Source organism: Triturus cristatus, chromosome 11 (genome assembly GCF_964204655.1).
Source record: "Triturus cristatus chromosome 11, aTriCri1.1, whole genome shotgun sequence".
NCBI lineage: Eukaryota > Metazoa > Chordata > Amphibia > Caudata > Salamandridae > Triturus > Triturus cristatus.
In genome coordinates this window covers 185,299,330-185,317,304 of record NC_140594.1, presented here as the reverse complement: position 1 = coordinate 185,317,304, position 17,975 = coordinate 185,299,330, and the positions used below count along the sequence as shown (strand labels likewise).

The following is a 17,975-nucleotide window of genomic DNA, read 5'->3' as shown; positions in this document are numbered from 1 at the left end:
CTTTGGGGGTAGGGGTGGGGGGCAGGGCTCGGGTGGGGACGAGGGGGGGCATGTTTTCAACCTGTGTGAATGTACAGTGGTGGTTGTCAGGCGCAAGGTTTTAATACTGTGTTTTTCAAAATCTCCAATAAAAATTGTTTATCAAAAAAAAACACTGGGAAAAAGACAGTGGTGAGTCTGGGAACAATAGGCAGAGAAGGAGGTCCTTTTACAAGAATGCAGATTGATTTCATTGAGATGCCCCAAGTAAACAGACTAAGGTATGTTCTAGTGGTAGTCTGTTTGTTTTCAAGGTGGGTGGAAGCTTACCCGACTAGAAGAAATGATGGATTAACAGTGGCAAAGTTACTGTTAAGGGAGTTGATTCCTAGGTACGGGTTTCCAGTAACAGTTGAGTCTGATAGAGGTGGACATTTTCAAAATGAGCTGATGGGTTTGATTTGTGAAGCATTGAAAATACAGCAGAAGCTACATTGTGCATACCGACCAGAGGCTTCTGGTGTGGTTGAGCAGATTAATGGCACGATCAAGAATAGGATTGGAAAAATGTGCTTAGCCACTGGCATGAAATGGCCAGATGTTTTGCCTCTAGTTCTGATGACTATGAGATCTACTCCAGATAAAACTACTGGTTTGAGTCCGCACGAGATAATCATGGGACGTGCTATGCGCCATGCATTCGTGCCTGTCAATAAGTTGGTGACAATAACTGATGACATGATTTTGGATTACTGTAAAGGCCTGGCTGACGCAGTTCATTCTGTGTTTCACCAGGTTGGAGAAGAAGCTACCACACTTGAGAAGAAGCAAGCCCATGATCTGAGTCCAGGAGACTGGGTGAGGATAAAAGTTCACAGAAGAAGAAATTGCTTGATTCCAAGGTGGGGAAGGCCAAGACAAGTTATTCTGACTACGACGACTGCAGTAAAGTGTGCTGGAGTGAAGCACTGGGTACATGCAAGTCATACTCTGAGAGTTCCAAACCCAAAAGAAGGGACTGGTAAAGAGTATTTTGAAGAGTCAGATTCCAGTGATGATGAAGATACAGAATCAGTGGGGAAAGAAGTAGGAAGAGCTTCGAATGAACCACTGCGAGTATCAGAAAAGAGATCAAATTCTGTAAGAGAGCCTGAAGTTTCAAACAGCAGTGAAGGAAAAAGAAAAGAAAAGAGAAATCACACAGAGACTACTCCTGAATCAGAAGAGGAGGAGATTGAAGAACCACTTGAGATTATACTTGAAGAAGTAGGGTCAGAAAAAGATAGAGAGGGACAGATTGCGGAAGACCCCCGAGGAGGTGTAGGGAACATTCTTGATGAGCTAGGTGAAGGGACAAGTAGACAGCAAGAAGATTGCGTGTCGGAGACCCGAGGAGGGACAAGAGTAGGGAAGTCTCAAACAGTGGTGAAAAAATCTGTGGAGAATAAGAGAGCTGCTGGAAAACGGAAACAAGAGGCACTTGAAACAGATGATGAGGATGAACAAACAGAGGGTCGAGTTCTGAGAAAGAGAACTTGGATCGGAGAAAGAAATAATAAAGAAATAAAGCCGAAAAAGGTGTTAAGAGGAGATCGTTGGCCTAACAACAGAGTTAAGAGGCTGAGATACAAAATAATAAGAGCAAATACATCGAAAGCTTAACAAGTGAATGAAGTTTCGAGTCAAAGTTCAAAAGCTGAAGGAGAAGAATCAAAGGAGTCAAACGAACCAGTGGAAATAAAAAGAGTAAGAAGACCCAACCAAAAGTACGGATCACCGGAATGGTCTTATGTGGCACTGTCTGAAGGAGGAAAAGAAGAAGCAGTGACTCGAGATAATCCGGAAGAGATCTTGAGAGAAGTGGTTGAGGAAGACACTGATGAAATTCTGAAAGTACTCTTGACTGACATTGGAGAAGAGTCGAGTACTGAGGATTTTGATGTTGGAGATCTGATACAATTTGATGTTGAAGAAATTGAAGTGAAGAATGACAAGTATCCAAACTGAGTGAAAGAAGGATTCACTTGGATCAAGTGAACGAAGAGATCATTTGGATAAACTGAAAGCTGAAGAATTGCGGAGGATTGAAATTGAGAAGTTCAAACAGTAGTGGAGTAGTAGAGGCTAAACTAAAATGGCTAACAGAGGATAATAGAAATAGATGTGCCTTCTTTAAGAGGTGGTGTAGGATGTGCTGCTGCTGTACTGGATTATTAATGCTTCTATGGGGTGTTTTAGTTTTATTAGTGACTTTTAAAGTAGAGTTTAAGATGCATACAGAGAATGTGACAAATGTAGAGAAAAATTCACAAAAAGTAGTTCCAATTAGAATTAATAATGCTTACACACACAAAGATAGGTCAATTAATAACTTTTCTAGTAATGTTTTTTCGAAACTGTTATATGAATATGTAAAGACAATGGAAGTAAGGGATTGCTACGTCTGTATGCAATTACCTGCATCCGTCTCAGAGGGTGTTACTTATCATCATTTACCAGCTACATATGGTATTTCCTGTAGTATTTTAAGTAGTGTTTTTTATTTGTTAGGGAAAGTAGATTATAAGATGTCTAACAGAGATAGTATTTTTGGGCACTTGCCAATGAACAAAGAGCTGAATCCAGCTAAAGAAGCTAACACTTTTAGTGAGATTTTTATTGAAGAAAAAGGATTAACATTAGATTACATTTTTAAGAATAATTTAACTTGCAGTTTGAAAGGAGAGGAGAAAGCTTTCCTGGATATGGTAGAAGAAAGGAGATTGAACAGGCATGAGAAAGCAGGGAAATATAAAGTGAGTGAGACAATTTGGGACATTGAGATGGGAAAAGAGTTGAAGAATGGGGCTAGTCCAACTTTAGCTCTAGATGCACCGCAGAAAGGTAAACTTTGTATTACAAGAAGGAAATCCCAATATGATACATATTTTGTTGGGACTAGTGAGTGCCATGATACATACTTCATTGCAACAGGTTGGGGTTTCAGAGGTGGAGAAGATACGATTTTTCCAGGAGTATATTATGTTTGTGGGAATAAGGCTTATTACAAGTTGCCTGACCATTGGTATGGCACGTGTTATGTGGGCCTAGTTTTTCCAAAGATTTTTCATATAGATAAAGTAACAGATGTAGAAGATGTTAACTTACTAATGCGTTTTAAGAGAGAAACTTGGTCTGAAATAGTGGGTGATATTTTTGGGGTTTTGATTCCAGCAGTGGGAATTTCTTTGAATGCTTATGGAATTCGGAAGCTGTCTACAGTGGTTGATCGCTTATCGACAAATACCGCTGGAGGGTTTCTTTTGGTGAATACGGAATTAAGTGCCGTACGTGCCATGTCTATGCAAAATCGACTTGCCCTTGATATTCTATTGGCCAAGGAGGGTGGAGTCTGTGGAATGCTGAAAGTTCAACATTGTTGCACTTACATTCCAGACGAAAGCAGAGACCTAAAGGTCTATATCAAAAATATTACTGATTTGCATGAAGAATTAGTACCACTTGAAGCTGAGAGTTTGTGGACTAAAATAGCTAATAAAATGATAGCTGTTAAGGATTTTATTGCAAAGATAGGTAGTACTATTATAGGTAGAATATTGTTTCCCTTGTCTTGTATAATTGTGGCTTTATTAATAATAAGATTGGTGTGTGTGTGTGTTGTAAAAACAGGGGAGGGAGGAAGAAATTGAATAAGGAAAAGAAAAACAAGAGGTTGAAGAGAGAACCTCAAGAAATTGAACTAGAAGAATTGAGGGAGAGTGTTTATTTAGAGACAAAAAGGGATGATGAAAGAGTGACTGGTGTTTAATGTTGTGTAAAGGGGAAAAGACATTTCCGATTTCTCCTAAAATGGGACTAAATTTTCACTAATTTTTTTTTGGGTTTATTTGGTGATAAAATCACCAAAGGGGGGATTGCTGGAGCAGAGTTTTCAGTTTGAAAATTCTGGGGCTTTTGAAGCTCTGGCATGTCTATTCGTTGTATTAATTTATTAATAATTAATAATTAATTATTTTTCTTGTGCAAGTGCGTTTATATTAATCAATCCGTTTGTTTAAACAAGAGAGAGTTACACGTGAGTGTGCTTAAATGTGCTGATTGATAATAACACGCGAGTTAAATGTGTTTTCATGTTTAAACGTTGCTATGTGCTGTTTATTTTTGAGCACAAAACGCTTTTCGAATTAATGCTTTTCCATGTTGCAAGTGCTAGATAAATGCATACACATAAGGGTATTAGTGGGGTTAACACTGTTTAATTACTATGCTGTAGTAACGTTGTTTTTGTCTCTTTTAATTAAGATGGTCTATTAAGGCCTATGTCGGCCTGAGAATGAAGGCTGAATAGTGAGCCTGGCTGTGATTATAATTTGAAAACTGAGACGAGGGAGACCCCTGCTGGAAATGGTCTTGAAGCTAACTGACCATGGTCCTTGTCGAAAACTTTCCATGAGGACAGCAGCAGTTTTTGGGAGTTCTCCAAGAGAAGTGAAAGTGTCCTTGGCAGCCTTGGGAAACAAAGGAGCCTTAGAAAGAAGCTCTGAACTGTGGCTCGATGGCCGAGGAGAAGCAGGATAATTGTGATACATGTTTTATTTTCTTGGTTCCTGTTCCGTAGTTTTCGCTATGTGTATTTTTCCTGAGCGGAGATTCTCAAATGTAGCAATGTTACATCCTTTCCTTCTCGCTCTGCTCAGCGGTCCAGCGGACATTACAACTTTTTTATGTATCTTTCCTTTGTTCAATTTATTATAAAAACTGTTAGCTTAGAGAGGGTTCCCCCCACCCCATTTGCCACTTGCCATTTTGCCTTTGCCGCGTATCGAACCTGCGTTGCTGAGGATTAATGCTGAAGGGACTTCGTCTTGAGAGACATTTACCGAGAGACTTGTCCTGACCCGTTCTGACATTTAGCTAGAATAGTTAACTATGAGAAATGATTTACTCTGATTGATTTTCTTGACTAATTTTAGATAAAGCAATATAATTCTAAACATGGTGTTGGATATTCTCTCTTGTCAATTATTAAGTTTGCATTAATGATTATTGTTGTATATATTGTATAGACTATGCTTAGGGACAGTCACAAAAACCAGGTCTTATCGACCTCGATATAGATGCAGGGTGTTTAGGAGTGTTTTCCTTCCACAGGTTTATTGCTGGTAGAGTATTTGAGCGTATGTTAGTGAAATGGGCCCTAGCGTATGATGTATGCATGTGCGTGTAACTGTGAGATTACTCTATCCGTGGTAGTGGGAATATTGTACACACCCTGATCTCTATCAAGTGTAGTAGAACACTTGAGTGTGTGTGACAGTATATGTAATATAGACACTTCCACTTCAAGGCCTCAGCTTGAGTCTCGGCTCCAGCTAATGTTTCTGGAGGTTTAAGTGCTCCTTTGGTTTCAAGGGGTAGTAACACACATCAATGTCCAGACAGTGTCCTCTATCTTAAGCTAATAACCGATTGTCTGCCACGAAAAAACCTCTTGTTGCATGTGAAACTGAACTTCCTCAAACTGTTAAATAGATCAAAAGACAGACAGTAATTCATGGCCTATCTCCATACGATACTCAAGTATAAAAGTACCAACGCAAATACAGACCTTGTGAGCCTCAAGATGACGTTTTTCCATCTTCATATTACATTTACAGAGCACCTGTGCAGAAATTAAGGCATGTCAGATCAATCTACAACATAAATTATGCTCTACTTTCAGATTTTGCTTAGAAATTATTCTAAGTACTACCTGAGCATGGTCTGAGTCAATGTGGTTCTTCATTTCAGACTTCGGGAACGTCTCTCCGCAAAACGTACATACATCAATATTTCTTTTGCAGTGTATTTCATGAATGGTGAAATTGCCTTCCGGAATATCTTTTTTGCTACAAATGATAAATAACCACATTTAACGGAATATAAGCAGTATCGTTGAAATCAATTTGTAAGGCTGCATATATATATATACACGCACACGCATATATGTGTGTATATGTTTAGAGAGAAATGGGGAGCAAGAATTCAAAACAAGGCTGCAATTGCTACTTCATGTACAAAAGTCAGTAATTAGGCAAATATTATGTATAAGCGTCCATGCTCCTTTGCACTTCAACCTCATGCACAGGTGCAGCAACAAAATTAAGATACAAAAGCATAACTCCGGTCATCAAGGACAACATCTATACTACACACATAAACCATATGACAAACATACTCTTATCCAAGGCACCCTCAACAAGTCGTGATATACCCATTTGCAAAGCGCTTCAGGTCACTTGTGGGCATAAAACAGTTTTTCTTGAAGTAGATCGATAACTAGGATCTCAAATTAATTCTAGGGAATCAACAGTTTAGAACTCCTTTCAGGGCAGGCAAAGATAATGGTGACCACAGAACCGGACAATGTTTTATGACCACCTTTAAAAATTAGCACCAAAAGGCTCCTTCAAAAGATAATGGATAAGGAGAATAAAAGCACGCAAATCAAGTCCATTTAGCAAAAAAGCACAAAGTTGGCCATCGAATTAAAAAAAAAAAAAAGACACTTAAAGATGAGGTGGCAAGTAAGTGCTGCAGGGAGGACCATAGATCCACACTAAGATCCTATATTCGAAAATCTACACTTTAAAGATTAAAACCAACCTATAATTATTTTGCTTGAATAATAACATTCTGATTTAGCCGAGATGCAGCAGAGCAATGCATACAAGAAAGAATAAGTTCCAGAGCATGTGCGAAGGATGAGAAGCCGGAGACGGCAGGATAGAGATGCAACATCTGTGGCTACAGGTGGTTTCCATTCCTTAGGAACTGTAGAAAAGACACAGCCGAAAGAACACAAACCACCCTGCCTCTACTCATCCTAATCACAATGCCAGGACTCCACTGTAGTACTGATGAAACCGTATCACTTCTGCAAGAGCTGAGAATTCCAAATCGTCACGTCCTTAGTGTAGAAGGTTTTAGCATTTCTGCTAACAGCTTTCCAAGGTAGGGAGCACAGAAGCTACAAACTGAGCCCTGACCTCCAGGAGTTTTTAATGAATGTATTCTGTCTAGCCAAGAAGTAAGGCTCCCTGTACACAATACAGCATGTCTTAAAACACTTGAGACTGAAGGGGCCATCAGTGCCGGGTGGTGAGAACTGATGTGATGGCATCAATGCTGGCCTCAGTACCGAGACTGCCAGCACAGTAAAAGGCTTTAAGATGTCTGCACATGGAAAGGATAGACCAGGAGGACATTGCCTCAACGACACACAGATACAGCTGAAAGTTGACTGCCTACTGCTGCATGGAAACCCACTACTGAGTGGGGAGATCCTTTCAGGGTAACACAATAATTTTAAAGAGCAATGAAGAGATCAATCTCTGGGTAAAGATGCCACCATTTGTTTTGCCAAGTGTTAGAAGGTGGTTCTGACACTATAAGCCCCCGGAGTTTTGGCTTTTTGAGGACCTAATTGGTAAGCTTTTACTGTGGGGGAGCCTCATAAGTTGAGATTCACCCACAGTGAACTCAGGATGAAAGAGACTGCATGGGGATTTTACTTGTGTCCCCCTGGCTTGACCAGGCCACTGCGCAGCAGCTGGAGTAAGGGACACCGCGCTGGTTACATGCAGTCACAGGTGTACATGCGTGTGCACACTTGTAGGGGCTGCGCAGGGAAGATGCCTAGCATGTGTAGTCCAGGAGCAGCTACAGAGGGAATGGTGTGACAGGACTTATGCAGAATTGGGTGGTGACATGGAATAGGCTTTATACACTGGGAAGGAACATACCAGGGAAAGTCAGTGTGTTTTACTGTTTTTCACTTCATTATTCCCTTATGGGGGTGTGGAGCCTATTGGCTAGAGTAACTTTCCTAAGGCCTACAGATTCCAGACATGCACTAAAGTCCACTGTAACAGAGGTGAAAGGGAGTATTCTGCAGAGTCCAAAGTCATATTTGTACTGCTTTTGGGTCATCCAGAAATGTCACATTTCTCTGAGTCAGTCATAACCAGGGTCTGGCTGAGGGTTGACCTCAGCTGGATGGATTGCTAACCTTTCTTCCACAAGCTAAGGACTCCTCTCCACGAAGAGTAGATGGGTGGGGCTACAGGCTCATCCATCAGCAGCTATCACTGGGTGCCAGGCACCAGGCTGTACCAAGGAGGGAAGGCAGCGAGGGGGGAAGCTTTTTCAGAGACCAAGTGGCCAGAGACCCTGGACGACACTATTTTGAACAGAGGCTAGGCAGGAAGGAGGGAGCATGGGCAGTGAAGTGATGCGTCCCTGTTTGATAGGACAAACAGACTTCCAGCCAGCCCCCTACTCAACTTTTAAAAAGTGCTTGCGCAGGAAGAAAAGCTCTCTCTGGGGTGTGGTCTGCTGAGGCGGAAGGTGCTGGAGCCTGGCAATGGGCAGTTGGAATGAGAGACCCCCTGACTGCCCCCCAGGGCCCTAACAGCGCCAGAAGAGCACAGTACCGCTGCACAGAAGCAGGGGCCTCTGTGCAGGGAGAAGAGAGGCCCAGGAGGAGAGTCAGGCGAAAGGATGACCCAGGAAGCCAGTGAAGACCACTCCCTGCAGAATGCACCCTCTTGGAGACCCGGAGGGCGAAGGAGAGTGCTCTCCGTGGCTGGGGGGGCCTCACCAGGAGCAAGAAGACACGAAAATGGGGCAGATCGGACCCCCTGGGGCGGAGATATGGCCCCCGGAATGTAGGCGACCTTTGACCCCCTAAGAAGACAGACGACGATGTGCGTGGGCCTCCGCCGCCAGTCTCAGGGAGGCCCCCGGGGTGGGTCAGGTCCTGGGGGCTGCCCCCAAGGAGAAGGGAAGGTGCCCTGCAGGGGGGCCAGGAGCCCACCCTGGCCCCCACCGAAGATGGAGGCGGGGGAGAACCGTCACGTCCCCCCGCGAAGAGATCTGGAGGGGCCCGGGACCCCATCCCGGGGCCTGAAGCCAAGGCGGGGAGCACCGTCGCACTCCCTGTAAAGATGCCCCAAGCAGGGCGCCAGGAGCCCACCCTGGCGCCCACCGAAACCGCAAAGGACGGGGAGCGCAGGCGCGCGAGGAAGAGGTCCGGGGGCCTGGGACCCTATTCCCAGGCCCCGAAGAATGGGAAGAGGCCGCACTCCCAGACGGTCCAGCCGGACTGGAACCGAGGACGCGTCTGCCCGCAGAAGCGGGCAGACGAGGAGTGATCGGCCGGCTCCCGCGTCAGCACACAAGGGTGCTGGCCGCACGGGGAGGTGGCGGGGGCAGCCGTGGTTGACTCCCCGGGCTGCCCTTCAACGTGGTGGCAATGCGGGGGTCCCGGATGGGACCGAAGGCCCCGAAGAGAAGAGCTGGCAATGCGGGGGCTCGGGCCCCGCAAAAATGAGAGCGGTCGGGGTGGGCTCCCCGATCCGCAGGGACAACTCACCTGGGGATACGGGTGGGACCGTCCACCCCCTCCCCCCCACAAAGAGGCGACAACGCAGTGGAGAACCACCAGCGCGGCTCTCCCCAGCACAGCAGGAGCGTCGCTCATTAAATATGCACGGAAAGGAGCTGAAGCGCCCCATAATGCCTTGCAAGGCATGGGGAAAACATAGTTTTGGTGCTTGTGGTGGCCCCAGGAGAACGGGGTTACCGCCAAATTTGTGCAAAGGTGCTGGGGGAGTTGCTGGAGAAGCGCAGTCTCCCCCCAGCATGAAGAGAAAAGTCCCACCCTGTCTTGGGGATTTAAAAGAACCAACCCCTCAAGGGCTCAGTCAACATTTAAACACCTTCTAGGCTGGAACTTTTGTTCTACAGCTGAGGGTGTGTGGTGAAGTGCCTCACAGAGTGAAGGGCTGAGTTGGGGAATGTCTGGAAGAGAGCATCCCTGGAGGTGAAGAGGTGTAATTGCATCAGAAATGCTTTTACTTTGGTTATTTCTTTTAGAGGGACTGAAGGTCACATGTGTAATGTGAAGTGCTGGTGTAAGGTATTGTCATAAGCAAAGTGGGGTTATGTTGCCAGACATTCCTGCTAGGGTGTCTGGCTATATATGCATCATTCAAAAGTGGTGCTTAAACATGTATTCTTGCTGCTGTGCTTAGGTGAAGAACCCAGACTGCTAGCCCTTAAGATGTAGGGGGAATACTTCATGGTCAGCAGGAAATGCGCAGTCAGGGTTGTGTCTCACCAAGACAGTGTTACCTAATTTAAATGCTTGTTGAGATACTGGGGGGTGGGTCGCCACTGGGATGGTGCCAGTGCGCAGGGCCCTCGCTCCAGGCTATGTCCAACTAACTGCATTGGGGGCAAGATGATGTGCATACATGGGAGTGGTCGTAATAGACCCCACCCCCCCTGCGGGAGGGGTGGAGATGTTATGCAATGTCACAAAGTAATTCCAACAGCTTATGTATATTTGTAAATTGGTGCATAGTATTGAGTAGTGTGTGTGTTTAATAAATGTACTCTTACTTTTATAAAGCAAAGTACAGACTGGACAATCAATTATTGAGTGTTATTTCTGCGCACCTGCAAATGGTGATTACTAGCCCACACCACCTTCCTTGAGTAAGCCTCAGACTGCTCTGCAACGCTACCCTCTGCGAGTCAGGCGCTACAATTGGGTGTTTGGTTCCCAGTGAAGGACAAATGTAGTCATGTTATTTGTGCAGGCCTCACAGATGCTGCCTCGTTTTCCAACACCAAGGAACGGCGGTTCCTCACAACATGGAATTCTAACTGCATTAACACAGAAATACAGGGTCTTGGGGTACGGTTCTTGGCTGGCTCTCCTCCTTCTTGAATGACTGTCAGCAATCTGTCTGGTCCCCACCGTTCTCAGCTGACATCCCTTCGCTGAATGTCGGAGTGCCTCAGGGCTCAGTTTTGAGTCCTACTCTTTTTAATATCTATATGGCTCCTCTGGCGGAAAAATTTGGGGCTAAGATTATAACCTATGCCGATGATTCTCAACTTCTGTTTACATACGGAAAGGACGAACCATTTAACGAAAAGGAAATCTATCAATGCCTGACCAATGTTTTTGATTAGTTTCGACAGAACCAACTCTTGCAATTCCACCAAAACCGAAATTATCTTTTTTGGACATACACCTGGCGATGAATGGCGGAATTGGTGGCCTCAGGACCAACCTTCCTCTCCCCCCTAGCCCTGTCACCACTGTGAAAAATCTTGGAGTCCTACTAGATTCAGATCTCTCTATGAATTCGCAGGTTCAATCCGTGACTGGCATGTGTTTTAGGTTCCTAAAAATGATGAGGAACTTTCTCTCATTACTGCCTCTGTCTCATAGGCAGACGGTAGTACAAGCCTTGATCACCTCAAGGCTGGATTATGCCAATGTTTTGCACTTGGGCATTCCGAAATACTTATTAGGTTGCCTTCAGATAGTGCAAAATGTGGCTGCTAGAGCCATCTTGATGGTTGGGCCCAGGACCCATTTGGCAACTCATCTGAAAACTTTACACTGGTTAACAGTGAAAAATAGAATTGACTTTAAGGCACTGGTGCTGGCCTTTAAGGCTTTTCATGATAGCGGGGCCCAGTATCTCAGAAAGAGAATTACACCTTACTGTCCGGCTAGGACACAGATCTTTGGCCCAACATCTGTTAGTGGTGCCAAAATTTCTTCGAACTAGGAAGGGAGGACGTTCCTTTCAGGTGGCTGTAGGTAGATTATGGAATTCACTGTCTTTGTCCCTCAGACTTGAACTAGAACTTCTTCGTTTTAGACGCCAACGCCTGGCTGATCCATCAATAATTTATGTTGGGCAGGACCGGAAGTTTTCAGGATCTTTCTTCTCAAGGAGTACCTCCTTAGCGCCGGGACACTCTTGAGTAGCCGTGCGCTTTACAAATTCCCCATAACATAACAGGGATGTCTATGTTCATCTATCCAGATAGATATTATGATTTATTTTGAAAAATACACAAAGACATTCAAGTGGGCAGTTTGCAACGAAAAATTGAGTAACCAAACTGGGGCACTGTGCATATTGGCAGAGATACAATTTAGTAATTAGGTCAAAAAACATACATAGATTTTTCTATGTCGACTTTATTGACATAATATGCCAGGAAGTATTTATTGCTGCTAACAGGGAGCCAGCTAAGGGAACTGCAATTTAGAGTCATCGGTCGAATTTATTTTATGTCAATAACGTCGACAAAGTTTTTTTTTTTTTAATCTACAAATTATGCAGAAAATGAGGGATTATGTGGCAAATATCCCAGATCTATACTTATGCGAAAACGCTGCGGCTGCACAATCACATACATCCAGTGGCCCGCCTATAGAGGAAAAAAAGAAAAGTAATTTACCAATTTCCACACAACCGGGTTTCTGATTCTGTTGCAGACGCCATCATGAAGATATCCTGAAAAACAACAAAAGAATTTCAGTCAGGGTTCTATAAAAAACGTCTTTCGACATGACTCAGCAGTTGTTTGCCTACTTATTACGCAGAAATGATGCAGCGATGACTCGCCCTGAGCTTCTCAAACAAACAACTCCGATTACATCAACCACCAGGCGCAGGTTAGCCAAAGGATTTATTCCAGTTTGTGGACGCCGGGCCCTGCCCAAGACCCAGACAAAGCAGAAATCAACACAACTGCTGTTTGTAACAGACCTCACTAGCTCAGGCTTTGACTGATCTTTACACGCATGTTCCTATCACAAAGCTGAGCAGCAACATTCCGAACGTGAAACCGGATACTCGCTGCACGGCCAAAGTCAAGTGTACACCCAAGTGACGTCACCGCAGCCGATAACGTCTTCCTTTGCTGCTGAGCACACCGGAAGAGTTCTGTTCGGCTACTTTTTTCAGGCAGGGCTTCCTAAAAGCAGCCCCAAATAAATGGTTGTAGTGGGCTGGACCAAATCTTACCGTTAGTGTATAGAAAAATAGGGTTTGTCGACAACAGACAAACTGTAGGCGAGATCTAAATAGAAGGGACTATCAGTAATCAATTACAGGGCCCCCTCAGTAAAACTTAACTCTGGGACTTCGAAAATTGGTGCATTTGCTCAACAGAATCAACGCACAATCGTGTAGGCCACTTCAGGTATACACAGGCCATGGACCAAGAGTGCACACAGAACAATGAAGCCTACTGGCTTCACAGCAGGCCCGGCTCCAGGAATTTTTAGTTGGGTGGGCCAAGGATGCATTTTGGTGGGCCACTGCAGGCCCGATTTGTCCCTTATATGTCTAACCGGGCCTGCTTCAGGGCCCTCGTTTATCTCTCCTTAGTCTTACAAGAGCCCAGTAAAACACATTTTCTTTCCAAATCTCTTTCTAGATGTTATCACTCTCAAAAAGTGTTTTTTCCATGTAATGTCCCTTTGATGGGAAAACGAAGTTTGAGGTGGGAGTATCAGGCAAGTGACACTTCTCTGGCTCTCCCTCATGACCTCCTCCTCGGATTAACTCACTGCCACCCTCCACCAGCGCCCCTCATCTCTCCGTAGCCCCCCCCCCATTGACCACCTCCTTGGATACCCTTACTGCCACCCTTCTCGAACTCCGGCACTACGACCCCCCTCCAGTGCCCCTCAACCCTCCGTAGACCCTCCCCCTGCTGACATCATCCTCGACCCCCTCACTGCCACCCTGCACCAGCGCCCCTCACCTCTCCGTAGCCCCCCACCCATTGAGCTTCTTCATGGACTCCCTCACTACCACCCTCCTCCAGTGCCCCTCATCTCTCTGTAGCCACTCTCATATGCATTTCATTGTCTTACATCTGTGGCAGAGAGGCCTTGATAATGATAAAAACTGTTTAAATAAAGCATACAGGAAGTATGTGTCTTTCTGGGTCTTCCCTTAGGATTTTAAAAAGAAGAACCAATAGCCAGGCATTCGCTCACCTGCTCGGTTCCTCATCACAGCCCGATCTGATAAGCAGCTGCAGGGGACAGGAAAGGTGAATCTAGAGAAACAAACTTTTTTTCTCCAGCTTGGAATAGAAAAGGAAATATCCACACAGCAGAATCTCTTTTAAGGGTACTCTCTACGCAACACTGGTATTTAGCAGTTACTGCATGAATTAAGTATGTCCTGTGGACTTCTATTTTTAGCACTTTTATAGGTTTTCTCAAGAAGGTTTAATCAATATTAAACAAGCATTGGCATAGCCAATAGGTCTCGCTTTAGGCCTTATAAGTGTTTACCTAGAACTGTGTTGATTCTAGGCTCGACCTAAAAAGCCAGTTCATTAGTGAGACGCGTATGGTGCAGCCAAGTGAGGCCATGCATAGGAGTCAGCAGAAAACCTGCCACAAGCCGAGTTTTAAGGGAAAATACACATGAGATTTTCTCTCAAACTACGAAGGATAGAGTGCGTCTGTTTATTTGAAATTTATAATTAAAAGTTTTTGTTCTACTTTGCAATTTCGTTCAACGGGAAGCGGAAGAACCAGTTGGACAACAGGTCTGTTTAATTGATCAAACACAGCGTTCCTGATACTCCTGGCCAAGGTTTTAAGTGGGCAGGCAGTTTTTAAAAGTAGGTGCGGAGACTGGTCCCTATCTGGCTCTCCATTTTTGCCTTCACCTTCAGGATGAAAAAAAATAGATAACTTACCTGCAGCAGTACCACCCTTCATTGCTTTTTATGTAACGTCAAAGAGACACTTTTTCAGCATTATGTAACGCAAACTCGGCCGAAGATATTGGTGCGCTTTACATAAGCACCAGTTACAATACACAATGATATATTAATGGTTTTATTCATAGGCTCTTGTGCCGATGTCAGGCTCGAACCTGCTCTCTCAGCTCAAAAGTCAGCAGCTTTAGCCTTACACCACAACCTCGCCCACAAGAAGAAAGCATTATCAATATTATATACAACGAAGCCATAGATGTGGCTTATTTCTGCTATGCAACTTACAACCATGGACAAAACCAATAGTCCTGGCTTGTTGTAGGTGTAATGTATAGATAGAAGCAGCAAAATGCAAGGGCTGCGCAATATGCCAAGTACAGATTTTCAGCTTAAATGAGGCAACAGCTGCATTGGTCAGTCTCAGTAGAGGCTGAGGGGGAAGCAAGAAAACTAAAACGTATTTATTTATTTTGGGTCAGCCATAGTAGTAAGAAAAGCTGATCAAACTCAAACGACAGGAGAATGCAAGGACACACTGAAGCAAAACAATAACTGAAAGAACAGGGAAAAAGTAATTGTTTCATATTGCGAGTTTGAAGCCAAATGGTTATTAGTTTGAGTCTGAAAACCACCTACCTCATAATAGAACACTATAAAAATGAGTACTTGTTTTTAGGATCCTTCTATTTTGAGAAAGCAAAGTAAGATAAATATGTCCAAGACCACAAAGCAAACCCAGGTCTGAAGCCGAGATTATAAAAGATATCTGCTGTCTCGGTAAAGGCCAACTCTGCCAAATACACCACATCTCCACTCCTGGGCAAATAAAGGATACAGAAAACTCCAATTTGCACATATCAGTTTTAGTCACTGGACCATGCAGACGCCAAAGGCAGCTTCAGAGCATCATGTATAGAACAAGCACTCCATAATGGTCATCTTTATAGACCGAATGAGAAAGCTCTACCTATAACGCAATAACTTCAAAACAAAGTACAATTTACACATGAGAGCAGTACCAAATGTCATATCACATATACTTTGATGGGTCCGAGACCAGCAAACCAGCACAGATAGATGAGACGAAGTGGAGCCAAAGCAACACTCTCCATTATTTACTGCCCATGTTTTTAGGCGCAGTTGCACAAGAATTCTGACAGTCGTCGACATGCATTAGTCATCGCCTCAAGCGGCATCATAGCACCCAGCTTGCCCAAACGGTTACCCACAATAGAGCAAAAAGGCAGTGCTGGATGCCAGTTACAACAAGCATTGGCATAGCCAATAGGTCTCGCTTTTGGGACCTTGTAAGTGTTTAGCCATGCAACAGTTGATGTTGTTGCACCAAGGATATTGTGCTGCATAACGGCGAGCTGTGAACCTGAAAGTGTTAGGACAGTGCGTGGGGCAGGGAGGTAAGCACGGTCAGCTTTGAACCGGATGATAAGTTTTAGGACAGAGCGGGGGGCAGGGGGATAAGCACGGCGAGCTTTTAACCTGATAAGTGTTACAACAGAGTGGAGGCCAAGCACGGCGCGCTTTGAATCTGATAAGTGCTAGGACAGAGCAGGGGGGTAAGCACGGCGAGCTTTGAACCTGATGATCTGTTTTAGGACAGAGCGGGGGGGGGGCGGGGGGGTAAGCTCGGCGAGCTTTGAACCCGATGATACATTTTAGGACAGAGCGGGGGGCAAGGGGGTAAGCACGGCGAGCTTTGAACCGGATATGTGTTAGGACAGAGCGGGGGGGGCAGAGGGGGTAAGCACTACGTATTAAGGGTAAAGTGGCTGCTTCTATGACATACCTAAAGCTGCTGGTTGAGAAGCTTGCAATGGACCCAGCCTCCCTTCCCCTCCCCTCTGAAAAAGGGGGGGGGGGGGGGGGGGAAGGAGGAGAGAAGAGCAGCTGGCAGACTCAGACCTTGAAGCCTAGAGGTGGGGGCCAGAGGAGCGAGCAGCCCAGAGTAGAAAGGGAGACAAGAACACTTGTTTTCAAGAGATGAAATGCACTGTTCATGCCCTATTGACAAACTTCCATGGCATGAATAGTGGTGAGGCTTGCAAACAGGAGCAGTTTCCCTCCTCCCTGTCCAAAGGGAGGGGTCGAGAGGGGAAAGAGCAGGCTGGAGAAGGTCTGCGGAATGCAGAAGGCGGAGAGAACAGCCAGGGCCTATGACCCATGACAAGAGAGGAAAGCCATATGGCACCTCTGCTGGTAAGTGTGCCCCACATGCACTCAAGCTCTAGGCCATAGTGGTAGCATTTTCTGAAGCCCTTACTAAAAGTCTCGCCAGAGCACAGCGCATGCGCTGCTCTAGGCTCGACCTAAAAAGGAAAGCTGCTCTTTTTTGAGGGATTGTGGAAATTCTGACCTTCTTTCAACAGGCTTAACAAGTTAACACAACTACTCCTAAAAACATTTTGGTTCGTAGAGGTCTTCAACGTGCCTGTACAAACAATAAGGCCAAAGAGACCAGCAGTCTCGACGTTGAATGGAGCAGGATTTTGTCATTTAACTATTAAAAGTCGTATATTCGGTGCACGACACGACACCTAGACCTTACGATGGAGAATTCTGCAGCTCCCTGGCAGGGTAATGTCTAGGAACTATCCACAAAAGGGGCCCGTTTGGGAGCATTTTCTGGCAGGATACAAGTATTTAATAGGGTTCAGCTACATGAATGCCGAAGAAAATACCAGGGGGAAGAGACAGAAAATTAGAACGTGCCTTAACTTTAGTCAGCGCAAACAGGGGATTTGGGGTCTGGGTGGGGGTCGGAGGTGGGTGGAGTTTGGTCTAGTGCCAAGGGTACCAAATAACCTAAAACTGCTCTTGGAAGTTTTAATACCAGGCAGCACAGATGCGCCAGTCTCACAGGAGACCACTGCTTTCGACATACAACCCTAATTACTCCTTCTAAAAGTGGCACTCTGACAAGTGAAGATCTGTGTATCCTGTGAAAACTAAACACAGCACTGTCCGCCCTGCAACGTGGGTTCATTCAACCTGTGGTTTATTTCCCCTCTATCGCCACCCACAATGCCAACAGCTGAGAGAGCTCTATGCGTCTCCGCTAAATATACTGATGAAAAGTGGTGGTACAGTCCAATTAAAAACCACTACTGGCTGCCATAAACATGAACAGTGGCATGCCGCAGGAACTGATGGCTGGGGGAGGGCAGCGCACGGCCCACCTTAGATAAATATAAACAGAGGCGTTCTGCAGGGGTGTGGGGGGCACTCACGGGCCACAGCAAGAGAGAGGGCGAGAGCAGCAGACCGGGTGCCTGCTCCGAGCAGGTTGTGGCACATGTGGACCACCTGCTAGTGACTGGCTCTCCGTGGGCTATGATCAACAACTCGGAAAAAGTACCACGGAAAGTAGGGCGGGG

The 17,975-nt window shown here is 45.2% G+C and overlaps 1 protein-coding gene across 5 annotated transcripts in view; it reads right to left on the bottom strand.

Moving 5' to 3' along the window:
- Window positions 1-17,975, bottom strand: part of TRAFD1 (TRAF-type zinc finger domain containing 1) — a 282,334-nt gene that overhangs the window by 215,930 nt on the left and 48,429 nt on the right. For all 5 annotated transcript variants that reach the window (XR_014970449.1, XR_014970450.1, XM_085633468.1 and 2 more), the window contains exons 2-4: window positions 12,295-12,350; window positions 5,732-5,867; window positions 5,588-5,641 (exon numbers count right to left, since the gene is read on the bottom strand). Coding sequence is in view for 3 of the 5 variants with exons in the window: in XM_085633468.1 (XP_085489594.1) it covers window positions 5,588-5,641; window positions 5,732-5,867; window positions 12,295-12,341 (237 nt within the window). In the remaining 2 variants the exon portion in view is untranslated. The remainder of the gene's footprint in view (window positions 1-5,587; window positions 5,642-5,731; window positions 5,868-12,294; window positions 12,351-17,975) is intronic.